This window comes from Phaethon lepturus, unplaced genomic scaffold (genome assembly GCF_000687285.1).
Source record: "Phaethon lepturus isolate BGI_N335 unplaced genomic scaffold, ASM68728v1 scaffold8926, whole genome shotgun sequence".
Classification (NCBI taxonomy): Eukaryota; Metazoa; Chordata; class Aves; order Phaethontiformes; family Phaethontidae; genus Phaethon; species Phaethon lepturus.
Genome location: NW_010545512.1, coordinates 21,640 through 35,563, shown reverse-complemented (window position 1 = coordinate 35,563; position 13,924 = coordinate 21,640). Strand labels below are relative to the sequence as shown.

General features: G+C 36.5%; 1 protein-coding gene across 1 annotated transcript in view; it reads right to left on the bottom strand.

Moving 5' to 3' along the window:
• MON2 (MON2 homolog (S. cerevisiae)) overlaps positions 1–13,924 on the bottom strand; it is a gene marked incomplete at its 3' end in the record, with an annotated part of 40,957 nt that overhangs the window by 20,622 nt on the left and 6,411 nt on the right. Inside the window, exons 4-13 of the mRNA XM_010288969.1 lie at positions 11,845–11,974; positions 11,197–11,294; positions 10,408–10,533; positions 9,464–9,658; positions 8,621–8,745; positions 8,111–8,250; positions 5,417–5,570; positions 2,548–2,780; positions 1,250–1,331; positions 348–529 (exon numbers count right to left, since the gene is read on the bottom strand). Coding sequence (XP_010287271.1) covers positions 348–529; positions 1,250–1,331; positions 2,548–2,780; positions 5,417–5,570; positions 8,111–8,250; positions 8,621–8,745; positions 9,464–9,658; positions 10,408–10,533; positions 11,197–11,294; positions 11,845–11,974 — 1,465 coding nt within the window. The remainder of the gene's footprint in view (positions 1–347; positions 530–1,249; positions 1,332–2,547; positions 2,781–5,416; positions 5,571–8,110; positions 8,251–8,620; positions 8,746–9,463; positions 9,659–10,407; positions 10,534–11,196; positions 11,295–11,844; positions 11,975–13,924) is intronic.

The window sequence follows — 13,924 nt, the reverse complement described above, 5'->3', positions numbered from 1 at the left end:
TCTAGCCAACTCAAGTATCCAAGTTGCCCAGAGACCCTTTCAGAATTTGAACACCTTAATTACATATCCTAACAGATCTTTAGGATGATAGACAGATGTCCATGGAATATGAACTTCTGACACATGCTAAGCATTTGGGAAGTTTTAGGTTGACTAGAATGATACCTAGCAGATGCTGCAAGACTAACCAGTTCTGGAAAGCATGCTGTCAAGATACTATCTGAGGATTCCAATGTAATTTTGTATAGGTAAATACTACATACTTGCATATCTTTGCAATCACACCCTAAGAAAATTTAGGTTTAGAGGACAATACATGGAAACACAGTTAAGGAAAACCTACTTACATTTGCTGGTCAGAGCTGCAGTTGTGCTGTTTAATACAGTAAGGGCATAGTGAGGAGGCAAGGATCCTTTGCAAATGGCAGTGATAAAGGCATCTCTTGATGTGACAAGACCCAGTCGTCCACAAAGTGCAGCCATGGTCAATTCTGCTTTTAGAATATTTTCAGTGGCAGCTTCATCAGTGCTGAAAGAGTATACATTTTTTAGTAAGAATTAATCCACAGCACAGAAGCAGGCAGCTAAGCAAAACTGAAAGCAATGAGAACATATACTTTAAACCTGTCAACACTATAAATACTGCAGAGCAAGCATAACTAGTCAAGAAAATTCTTCAAAACCATTTCCTATAAAATTGGTCTTTAGTTCTGAATGACTTGGCAAAGGAGACTATAAGGAGGTATTTAACACTAATTTCAGAAAATGGTGTTTGATAACAAAAGACTCTTTGAAAGAGACAATTAAGTTACCAAAGTTACTGCCTAGTAAACAGGTTTTCCCACTTCAAAGACTGCACAGTATTAACAAGTGCCAAGATATTATTTAACCTCTTACCAACAGTAGTCAGGACAATGGCAGAATCACTTCAATGTGTTGAAACATTCAAAGTAAAAAGGAATAAAAATAATTTAAATAGTTTAAGTGGAAGCCTTAGAAAATGTAATTAATTGTCCTATATTGAAATACATTAATGGTTGATGCTAGACTTACGGAGACTTCTGTGTTGTTTACTCTTAACAGACACCTTGTTCAGTCTAGCCATCATTAACCCACAAACCTCTCTGCTGAGGTGCCATGAACAGTGTGCTCTCATACAACCCTAAACTTGACCGATATCAAAAGTCAGTTCAAAATATAGCTGGGAATATAATCTTTGAAAAATCAAGAGAAATTAAAAACCAAATACCTTGCATCAAGTAGGAGGGATAAAGCAGCCAGAAGACCACACCAACAAGCATTCACCATTTCTTCCCAGACAGCTCTGCTAACTTGAAAGAAATACATATACTTGTTTACAGCAGAAACACAATATTTTACTTAACTTTCAATTTTATCACAAATCAAATGCTTTCTACTGCATCTTTTAAAGGGTGGTTTTATATATGTCTGTATACATACATATATGTGTATACACAAACACATACCAGTATCATTTAAACGGTCACATTTAAAGTAACATTGCTAAAGCAAAAAATGTCACCAAGGCAATGCTGATTCTAAATTAGACCCCAAAAAAACGTGACAAAGGTATATACAACTATTTGTAATCTTTGCCTGTGAAAATAAGCATTCAAAAGTGCATAAATGTGGGACAAGAAACTCACTGAAATTTTGTAGTGAAGGAAAAATACTCTCCCCTGGTATTTATAATTCTCCAGATTTTTTTTAATTTCTTTAATTTAACAGGAAAAAAAAAATACCGGTCTAACAGTCCTATAAGCCGCTCGAATCGTTTCCACGCCACCCTCCCTCCACCACGCCCTGCCAGGGCCCGGGGCTCAGCCGGCGCTGCCTGCAGCACCATGGAGAGCAGCGCCCTCTCCGCGGACGCGGGCGGCGCTCGGGACAAGCCACGCCCTCTCCTCGCGCCTCGGCAGCGCTGATGCGTCGGTACAAACTTCAGCTTCCAGGCACGCAAGCCAAAAACACCACTCCTGAAAGCCAGGTCTTTCGCACGAATACAAGCCTCAGTTCCTGTTATTCCTGCTTTTAAAGAAGTTCTGTCCTAACTGCTGCCATCTTACTTAAAATCTCTCCATTAAAACATTCATCTTTTTGTCTTCTTACTAGAAACACATTTTTCTTTTAATGTGGTCGTTAACTGCCACATTTCTCTCAGTCAGGTTGTCTTATGTGACCGTGGATCTCAGTGTTAAGCAGAATTAAGAACACCAGAAGGCAGAATAGCAGTTCTGGAGAACAGAATGCCTGGTTATCTCTCCCTCACATGCCACATACACACATGTAAAACAGTATTAATACATCAGACGGAGCCTATGGCTAAGGTGCTATAGGATAGAAGCAGTACATCAAGTTAAGGTGGTGTGGGTTTTTTTGAGACTACTGCTGTCCCATTACACACACAAAAAACCGAAACAACCCACTCCATTAAAAGTTTTTATATACACTTTTGAAACAATTTTAAGAAAAAAAGCATGAGCTATTTCAATCCTGCTTTATGTAAAATTGCTGTATTTTATATACCTAGTTCTTTCTCTGATTGGTCAGATACAGAGTGCAAGTGTCGCTGCTCTGAAGACTGTGCTGGTAATGAAGTTGTCTCTGTTGTGGTTTGACTGACTGTTTCTGCCTCTCCCAGCTCTCCTTCAATCATGGTAGTGATACCACGGACAAGATCCAGCAAACAGTGAAATGCCACCGACATGGCATAGCCTTCAGGGATCATAGGTGGCTCTACTTTGTCCAGCATTTCCAAACTAAAAAATGGAAAGTATGACAAGTAAGTGTGTAACAGTACCACTGCAATTAAAAACATTAATAAAAAACAAGATTCCAAATGAATGTGAAGTACAAACAGGCCCCAAATACCATCCTTCAAGATTTATAACAACTCAAGAAAACAAGCTTCTTGATTAAGTCATTAAGAGAGTAAATGAGTCACTAAAAATAGTAAATGAAAGGACGCAAACCCTGAGTATAGTATTTAGATCTGCAAGAAAATATTTTTTAAAATGAACACATATAAGCAAGCATCACTGAATGAATTATTCTACTTTTATTATTATTTTACTTAAAGCCACTGCAACAGAACCTAGTCAGGAGAACACAAGTACATAGGAACAACAGAGAAAATAGGTCAGAAAGTCATGACAGTGTGAATATAGTTATAACAAATTGAGAACAAGTCAGACGTTCCATTATTGTTATCTTTGAGTCTATATGACTGGAAAAGCCTGTCATAGCTAAGTAATATATGACCAAATATTCATCACCTACATGCATAGGTAAACAATGGAAGTTATTTGTACAAAGAGGAAATGTCTACATGACTCACGACTGAAAGCCATGCAATTAAAACATCAGTATGCTGGAACTGCAGCCTCATTGCCACTTTTCTTCATCTTTTACCTTAAAAGCACATAAAGAACTGCTGAGTTACAAATCCAACAGGAAACGGATTGTAGCTGCCACAGCAGCAGCATCTACACAAGGAGAGACAGTCCATTACAAAACCTACCTGCTACCCCAGCAACCACTATTTTCATCATTTGCTCTACAATCTACTCTTAAAAGGGCTAGGCATTCCAGCTACATTATACCAAAGACACTGTAAGCTGTGGCGTCACCACTCTTTTCTGAACAAAGGATTTTCTTTCTCCCGAACATGTAACACGTCCGTTATTACCTCTAATTTCCTGAAGATGGCTGCCTTCGATATCTGGGGGCATAGGCAGTACACGTAAATCAAATGGTCAACTTTTTACCCCCCCGCGGAAAATAAGTGTGTGTGTGTGTGTGTGTGTGTGTGTATACAATGTACCTGTGAGATTGAGGTCATGTACTCTTACTTTCAAAAATGGGAAAGCAAACTACTGAGTAAATGAGTGAGTAGTTACAGTTACATGGGAATGGCCATGAAAAATCTTGAATAGTCTTTGTCTATTCCTCTTGAAAACATTTCCTTCCTCATGTAAAGACGACGACAAGGCATAATGGTCTGGGAAGAGACAGGCCCATACTGGAAAAAAGGCCTCTGCAAGCTCTGTTCACAATTCATATGTCCAATTAAATAATTGTGTAGAAGTGTAAGATGTGGCTATTGTGTGAAAATCTAATAATGTGAGAGAATCAATGCCGAGATGTGACCCAAATCTACAGTTACAGTTAGTAATCTCCTTACATGCAGGGACTATAGACAAAAGTACAACATAGGAGAAGAACTGCTGACACAACATGCTAGTGACAATTCTGTAATCTTGCACAGAAGAAAAAAGAGAATGCAAAAATTACTCAGAGGGAATCATGGAGACACTGGAGGGATCCAAAGGTAAGACATAAGCAAGTTCAGAGCAGCACAGGAGACTGTGACAGTGGCTGCAATGTTCTTGAGACAGTTAAGAACAGAAAGTAAGAAAAAAGAAAAGGAAGAAAAGCGCAAGATTGTAGTAGCTGACCAAAGCATGAACTAGCTTTCACTCACTTTTTTTGTTGTTAAAAATTTGCATTTCCTGAGAACAGTCAGGTAACCTAAAATAACATTCATGGCCACTGCCGGAACAAAAAGTCAATCAATACATACATGTTAAACTATTGAAATCTAAAGATGAATTTGTCCTTCTGTATCTCAAAGGCAGATAAAGGAGTTTTTACCTTAAAAAAAGTACTGAGATCCAGGCTACTTTCTGATTTCACCGAGTATTAGTATGCCAAAATTTCATGGACTGTACAAATAACTTCCAATTTGGAAAAGACTGACCCTCAGTAGTCATGACTGACATGAAAGAACTTTCTATTATTTCAAAAGTAACAGTACTCACAACTCTAAACTGAGAACGTGATCTCCATTATACAAAGTCATGACAAAGTAACTGGTCATTCTAAGAAGCATTCACAGTCTAACTTTCATATACAGGCCAATATATTGTTTGGAATGACAACCTGGCCAATATCAACAACAATATCCTGTTCAATAAAAACTGTAAATACAGTAAAGGTGGTGTAAGAAAGCTATTTTTCACTCTCACTGATGTCCCATTTGCTTAATGCCCCAATGTTTGCCATTACACAACCTAGCAAAATATATTCTACAATTGTTATATACTGTAATGAGGCCTCAAAGTGAAGAGTTAATACAGCAACAGTATGGTAGAAAAAAAAAAAATCCAACAGGTGCTAAAGTGATAGGGGATATTTGGATCAGAATCCAGAGCATTTGGGCAAAATAGCGAAAAATCAGAACATCTCATGTCACTGACAAAAAGCAAATCTGTAATATACCTCAACATCAGTAAAATGAAGACCTCAATATTCACTAATAAAAAAATCCTTAAACCATCAAGTTGGAAATAAAAATATTTGTTATATATATTTTCAAAAAGATAGAGGTACTTACTAGGTAGCTTTAGCACTGCCTTGTACTGTTACATTCAGGATAGGTATCCAAGTGCCTCGGTACTCAAAGGCAGGTAATACAGTTGCACCTCCTCCCATTCCAAGCACTCCCGGGTTAGTTTGTGCTGAGCCAGTATTCCCTGATGCATTGCTTCCTGTTCAGAAAAACAAAGTGATAAAATTAACCAATCTAATTTTAGTTATCAGTAAACATCCTTTTTCCATATTTATTTTTTTTTAAGTTATGTGGATTAATCTGAGATGCCCTGTTCGATAATAAAAACCACCAACAAAAAAAAACTACTTTTGAGCTCCCTCTGCTGTCTAAAATACAATCTTATGTGCAAAGTAATTAGTTTAAAAGGCACAGTTGATTGATACCAGCTGCCTTATTTTCAGTCACAATAAAAAGTTTCTGTGAAAGGTATAGCAGCATTCATAACATTCTGTGAATGAACTAAACTTACATGATCTCGATAAAACAATATATATTTTATTGAAGAGTCAGATGGACATTTAAAACTTAAGGATTATTTGAATAGTTGCATCTAGAACTCAGTAGTAGGAAAGAGAGGTTAATCGTTCCAAGAACAAAGATCATCACTAATTTCAAAGACTTCAGAAATACAAAAGTCACAAGAAAAAACTCAAAGAGAACTGCAATGTTTGAATCTGTTCCATGCCAAGGTAGAAGAAAACAGACCACATCAGGGAAGAGCTGACAACGTGCCAATCAACAGCTAGGAGGGAACAAATTTTGCTTCTCATTTAGGAAGCCCAAAAAAGCAGATAAAAGGATAAAGAAGTCTGTATATATACACTTCCTACATATAGAAGCAGGTCTATACTTACTAGGAGTAGGTACCACAAGTTCATTCTCTCTGTACAGACAATGGGGAGAGAGAGGCAGAGTCCCCGAGAAGGTGACTCACAGCACCTAACACATCAGTATAACAACTGCCATTTTGCCGTGCTCACTTTTAGTATGTAGAGAGACTAAACTAATTTTGGCAATACGAATACACACAGAAGCCTATGTATATTCTTTTAACACAGTAAAGCTTAACAGACTGACACAACAAAATCATATTGCTAAACACAAATGGTTAACCGAACACTGCCACTAACACCAACAGTTACATTGGTGTCATTTTCTGTGACTCCACTGAGCAGTCAGACATATACAACAATTTTTACATCAACATAACTCCTTAAAGTGGTAAAAAGGCTTACATCACACCAATATAGTAAGTGACACAAAACTTAGGTAGATGCAGCTTTCAACTTCTCCTATGAAACAGCTACCTTGTTGCAAAACTGAGGCTCAAAAGCCAACTACACATGTATAAGACTGCTACTACAAGGCTATCATTATAATCGGAAAATTCAGTTTGAAAATTAAGTTGCATTGACCTGCTCTTTGTGTGTTAGACATGGCCATAGGAGGAAAAGAGACAGAAAGAGAAATGTGTAAGAAAGAGGCATGAGAAACACTCAGGCAGAAAGAAGTGAAAAGGTAAAGGAGAAAAACTGGAACAATAAGCAAGAGAAGTAGTGGCAGCACTAAAGGTATACCCTACTGCAGTGCTGTTTCACATATGAAGGCAAAATTTAAGTTTTCAGGAGAATAAGTATTTCAGAATGGCTTCTCATACGTGTGTGTAACATGATGAAAAGTGTTTTTCTGATTTACCTTAAGTGGATTAAACTAACCCAGAAATACTACTAAAAGAAGTGTTCCATCAGTTTCCATACTGACAGCTATGGAACAACAGTTACTGATACAAACTTCTTCATGTTATCAGTGCTAAAACCAATTTCGAATTCAGACTTCATGAGTCTGGAATGGCCTAAGTCTAACACCAGACTTTTGAATGCTTATTAATTTAATAGTAGATATGACAGATAATAATTATACTTTGATTATCTGTTTATTCTCTCTTTTAAGAAGGCATGTCAAAAGACACCCTTAGAAACTATTTTTATGCTGTTTGTTGCTGAGGCCCCTGCTTCCAGAACCATAGGAAAAAGCAAAGAGCCTTAACTTGGATGTAAACACCTGCAAAGGCATTAATAGGAAGACCATTTCTTCTTATAAAAATGAAGTACACCTAGTGAAATGCCAAAACCCTGGCTGCAAGAAAAGACAATCAAGTTTAGTTCTAGTAAATGACTGTTTTCAGCTTACAGAAAAAGCAAAGATCATCTGCCAAACACAGATCTTTCTACCTCTTGGCTTCCCCAGTCCAGTTTTGCCCCTGATCTTCATCCAGAAGAGTTAGCTATTGCCTCCCAGGAGGAAGCAAACAGTGTCTTACTACTTCAGTTGCACACTGCCATAAAGGACATCCCCACACAAGCAGAGAGAAATCAGAGAAATTTGTTATAGCCAGAAATTAGAAATAATTTCCTGAGAATTTCCCTCAAGTTGTGAATCAAGGAGCTTGGTCTCTTTAGGAGCAGATACAAATGCAGGAGCACTGCTCTGCTGACTGGGGGCTCTATCTTCCCCACAGTACAGGTAGATAAAATCACCTCTTGCACCAGGCCTGAAAACACTAGTTTGTCTCAAGCTAGTTTCACCTCAATGAACATGGAAGTACAGAACTGTACCAAGCCAAATGTATATACTGAATCAAATCAATTTATTATTACAAGAAAATGCTGGAAAATTAAAATGATAGTAAGGCTTTACCAGTTTGGTTTGGTGTTGCTGATGTGTTCCCTGTGCTTGGTACAAGAAATAGTGACTGGATGAAAGACCCCAGTGCATTCACAATATCACGGAAAACTTTAGTGGAATGTTGCTTCATATCATACGATTGACAGAAGGACCTGGAAAGTATTTTATAAAATATGAGTATTTGACAAAATATGCTTTTAGTTCCTAATTTAACAGCAACTCCCCCCTCGTCCCAAACTGTAGACTAAGAAGACATTTTAACTGCAAATATTTAGGTGAATAATAAACTTCAGTTTCAGGTAAATGCTCTTTTGACACTGATAAAGAAAGGTTTGGAATACTCAAATAACTATAAATTCAGCCCTTCCTGGGTAATAAGCATTGCCTAATGCTTTATAAAAAATTATCTTGAAGAGTTTTTTTGCATTTAAGTTTCTACATATTTATAATGTTTTAGGAAGGATTTTCCACCAAAAAAAAGATTTCTTAAATTTTATGTAAAAGTGAAACTCAATTCAATACCTTAATAGCTGAGGCTGCACACAAAGCCTGTGTATAGATTCTACTGCAACAGCTCTTAGCCACTGTGGTTTGTCTGCATCCAGAAACTTAACCAGCAATGACAGAAAGATTTCACATTCTGTTACCTAAAAGATACAGTTTATAGCCATTAAATTAGAAGAAAAAGCTGCCTACAAAATATTTTCTCCAAAAAACTTGTTTCATCTTAGGAGTCCTATCCCAGCAAGTTTTGCAGAGGATCTAAAAAACCCCTTCAGCAAGCATTTACTCAAAATTATATAAAAAACATACCTAATTATTTTTGCCAAGCTAACACAACATATGCTACTGTACTGAAGGAGTTAAATTCCTCAAAGACATTGCAGTGCTACAGTAAACAAATGAAACAGAAAAAAATCTGTTTTAGCAAGTATCTAAAATTCGGGACCTAAGTACAGCTGAACATGTGTTTTTTATGCACATTATGTCAACAGCTTTAGCAACACAAGTCAAAAGCCTCTTAGCAATTACTAACAAGGCACAGCAATCAACATTATCTAAAGCCAGGCAAGCAACATAAGAAGATCAAAAGGTTCTCAAAACCTTAACTGAAAGGTAGTCAAGTACAGAAAAGATAACATCTAATCTACCCTGAGAATTTATACAAACCCATGCTTAATAAAATTATAAATGTAGAATACATGAAAATACAAATACACACATGAAGAAAAGAATATTTAGACTTTTCTTCCCTCACTATACATCAACAGTTCCAAAGAACCAATTAATACTACTACTGATCATCATACTGGCATATACATAGAAAAACAGAATTGCATGAAGAAAATTTGAACATATTCTTACCAGCAAACTGTAAAACTGCTTAATCAAAACAGAAACTACTCTCAGCAAACGCATACAGATGGGGAAGTATGGTTTTTCCACTGGTGCTGGGGAAGATGATGTGCTGGAACCTTGCCTGAATTTGATATTTGGGGAGAAGAGCTTTATAACAAGAGGGCATACCCTTTCTTTAAGAAGAAAACTGAATTCCTGATGCTGAAAAAGAAAACAGAACAAATTATAAGCAGATATCCTTTAATTGCTATCAGTAGCTCTGATTATGGATCTTATTTACATTTATTGTTATGATCAAGGACTCTGAAGTCATGTACATCTTAGTATAAATTACATGCTCAGGAAATTTTCCTTTTCAAAGGAAAAGGAAGAACAGCAGACCGCACTGTAAAACCTAAAAGTATGATGAAATGACACGGTCAGGTTCATACCATGCACCCCTCTTCTTGTATTTTGCAAATTGAAATAGGCTGCTAATACATCATTTATTGAATATTTAACTTTTTTATTTAGCTACTCTCTGCTAAAATGTGTTACGGTAGGATCGTGGTGATCTACACAATTCATAGTCATGATTTCTGCTGCTTTCAAGTGCGGTGAAGTTAATGTTTTTGTAGAAATAACAATGCCACAAACTAAGTTACAGAGCTGTCATAAATCATGCAAGATAAGAAAACACATCTTTGGAGGAGATATAAATGGCAAAACAAAAAGTGAAACAGAGTACAACATGCTCTACAAAATGGACAAACACAAAGTGTCTGGAAATAGGAAAAAAAGTGGACAAAAAGCACGCAGTACTTTTCTATCATAAAAACCCAACATGTAAAAGCTACAAGTCCTTTTGAAAAGCCAGTACTCACATTAAGCTAAAGAGTGGTTAATGAAGTGTAAATTTTACTACACATGTGAACGAAAGTCTTCCTATTTTCCCTCCAAGAACTACTCACTTGTAAAAACACTTGTGGAAAGTCATTGAGGACTGACTCAAGAAGTTCAAGGCCAAATGTCCGGGTCATTTCTGTCATACCCACGAGCCAGTAGGGAGCATCAGCATTAACTAACTGACAAAGATCCTTAAAAAAAATACGATAACATTTAGATTCTCTGCACTAATATACCGGCATAAGTTTTCTGAGTATACAACAAAATCAACACTCTCTCCCTCCTTTGTAATGAGTAATTTTCCAATTTCAACATAACTTTTCCTCAAATACTTCTTTTACATAAATTATTAAGCAAAAAACTTTTCAAAAGAAATTTTAAACTCTGCTCATATCCTTGTAACAATTGTGTTCATTCCAGCCCTCAGAAATATCTTAAGACCAGTGAATTTGCTAAGTCAAGATTTTTTTATTGGTGTGATGAATACAACTACTACTTTTCATTATATACTCATCATTAATATACAATGCCAAGCATAAGAAGCAAGACTGAACTATAGTAGCAGTGTTTGGCTCACAGAAAAAATAATCTTGAATTTAATGTAGACATGCATGCTTAGCTATTATTTAAGATTTATAGTAAAAGATTCTCCAAGGCCACTTTGTCTTCATTTTCCAATCATCTCCCTGGGATACAGCACATCATTGCCAATTACAATAAATGTACATAAGAAAGCCTCAGTCTCTGGTTAAGGACCCTGTCAACACACCAGCAGCAAATTTTTGAAATTTCTTACAGAGATGTAAAGCACACAATGATAACTGCAAATGTATAAATATATGCTCCGCAACTACCTGAAAAAGCATATATGCATCTTTAGCACATGGCTTCAGTGTACTGACAGATCTTCTGTTACTATTCCCTTGAACTGCAACCGGCTGGTCAATAGTATCTGTGTAAAAACAAAAAACAGTTTTGTGAACAAAGGAACTGCTGAAAATCAAGTACGCATTGAGCATTCTTACAAAAGACAACAGCCAGGTAATTCTTCTGCAACTTATCATGTCTACGGAAATAAACATTAGATTGAATACCAAAGATCATGAATATCAAGCACTTCCTTCCAATAAATGTCCTCTTCAGAACTACTACTGCCACATATCGCACACTTGGTAATCTAAGTAATCTAAGTTACCTTCACCTGAAATGACACCCTCACCTCAAATTCCTTCACAATACTAACCTGAAGACCAGTTTTCTCAGCTTTAAAAAAATCTAGGATTTTTATATTGCTGTACTGACTTCGACTGACACAATAGCTAAGGATTTAATCTCCTTCGAATACAAGTAAATGTATAAAAGACAGTAAAAACTAATAATGTCTGTGATTTTTTTTATAACATTTAGACTTTTTACTACTACTTTATCTGAAAAAGATAAACATTTGATGTGTCTCCAAAAAACAGGTTAGCGCAAGCAAGCGGAATAAGAGGTATGCCCACCTTTGTATCGTTCATCTTCAGCAACCACTCTCTCAAATACAACAGTAACTACCTGCCGCACTGTAGCTGCTGCAGTATTATTTGTGATATTATCTTTTGTGAAGTGCAATCGAAAACAAAGTACAATTGCCTGAAAGGAAAAAAAATAAAAATCACTTTACAACAATATATTTGCATCTTTTAGCTAAGAGTCAAGACAGCTGATTGAGGAATGCTCTCCACTACAGTGTGTCCAAAGGTTGCCTGAAAAAGAATTGGTTTAAGCATTTTAAATTTGAAGAATCAGAGTAAATTTTATGGATTATCCTAGCCAAAAATCTCTTCAGTAATCCTCCCCAAATATAATTCTAGAAGTGGTATTAACCACATTACAATGTGCCAATAAAACTACAGTCATCATGCAGAGAATACATAGAAACCAACCACATAAAACAATTTGTATGAATTTTAATGTCAAAAGGTCATTAGGATTATTCAGTTAATCACAGAAAGGTCAGTCAACTCCAAAGCTAAAATGCCATTCCTCTTTTACATTAAATCACAGTACTTTCACAACCATGTTGCCTCTACTGCTATTATTCCTCTCTAAGGTGCACATTTTAATGCATCACTGTGCTGGCAGTGACCTGAATACTGTTTCCCATTGGATTTTGTGTTACCGCTAACATATAATTTAATACTTACTTGTTTTATAATGAATTTTGAAAATTAACATCTGTATCTGTAGTGAAACCTGTATTTCTTGTTCGTCTGTCCTTATTCTGTGTTCTTGCACTTGCATGAACCTCATCCACACCCAGCCGTAGCGCTACATGCTCTAAGCCATTCAAGATTCAGAATTTTCTTTTGCTTCTTTTTCTTGTAAATGATTTGTGGACTCTGCTTAGATGGCATCCCCAGGTTAGTTTGAAGTTTTACAACACAATCGTACACCTCTGAACTTTCAGAAGATACTGCATGATTCTCTAGGTTAATCTAACAGCAGTGCCTATATAAGGGGCTTTTCGAGATGGATTACTAATAATTTTCTTAATTTAAATCAGCCATGCTGAAACATGAATATGCAATATATGTCTGGCTCAAACCTATTTTCTCTAAGAATTTTTCAACATGGGGGGAAAAAAAGACCTTTCAGATATTTGTCAAAAGAATCTTGGGGCGCAAAAAAACTCAAACAAACCATTGCCTCATTTTACCCACACCAAGTAATGCTTGTAGTTGGTTAACTGAGAAACCCTCGTAATTTTAGACCTTGGACAGCAAGAAATTTTACAGCATATTGCTCTGTCAGGAATGTTTTTTTTCTTAACCCTGTCAGAGCCTGCCCAAATTTGCCTATACATTCCTAAATGTACTACATTTTAATGTGCACTAAGGAAATTGTTAGAAGTACAGCAATTAGATTCTTCAGTAATCGTCTTATGTAAGCATGCTTCTGGATCAGGACGCAAGACAAGAGAACGACGTGCTACAAAAGACCTTGACACCACTGCACCCACATGGAGTCCAGAAGGAGAACATTTCTAGACAATAGAGAGATGAAAAAATGAAGGATGTTGAAAAATGTGTTTGCAAGACACACACCAAACAGGCACGTGAAATAGGATGTATATACCAAGAACCAAAGAATAAAGGGGGGAAGAGAGAGATGGTATATGGAGGCATGGAAAGAATAATAAATAAGAGGAGTTATGAGAAGCAGATACATGATACGCATAAAGGGAAAGGTATAGTGAACTTAAACAGCAGCTGTCTCTTTCTAGAGCCTAGATTCAAACTTGATAAAATGACAACATTGCAGGTTTTTAAAGAATATCTGCTACCCAGTTAATGACTGACAATCCCACTTTCTAGAGCATTTCCATTTTCTTCCAATATCATGCTTCTGCCCAAGAACGTAGCACCTCATTTGGAAAATGAGCATTACTTGGAACAAAAAAAACCCGACAGTGCTGAAGAGTCTTTGACATAATTTCACTACTCAAGAAAAAAGAACCTACTGACAAACCATTCAGTCCTTAGCAAGTGTCTATTCTGCCATTTATAGGTTTTATAAATTTTACATGATCTTCCTGCGTTC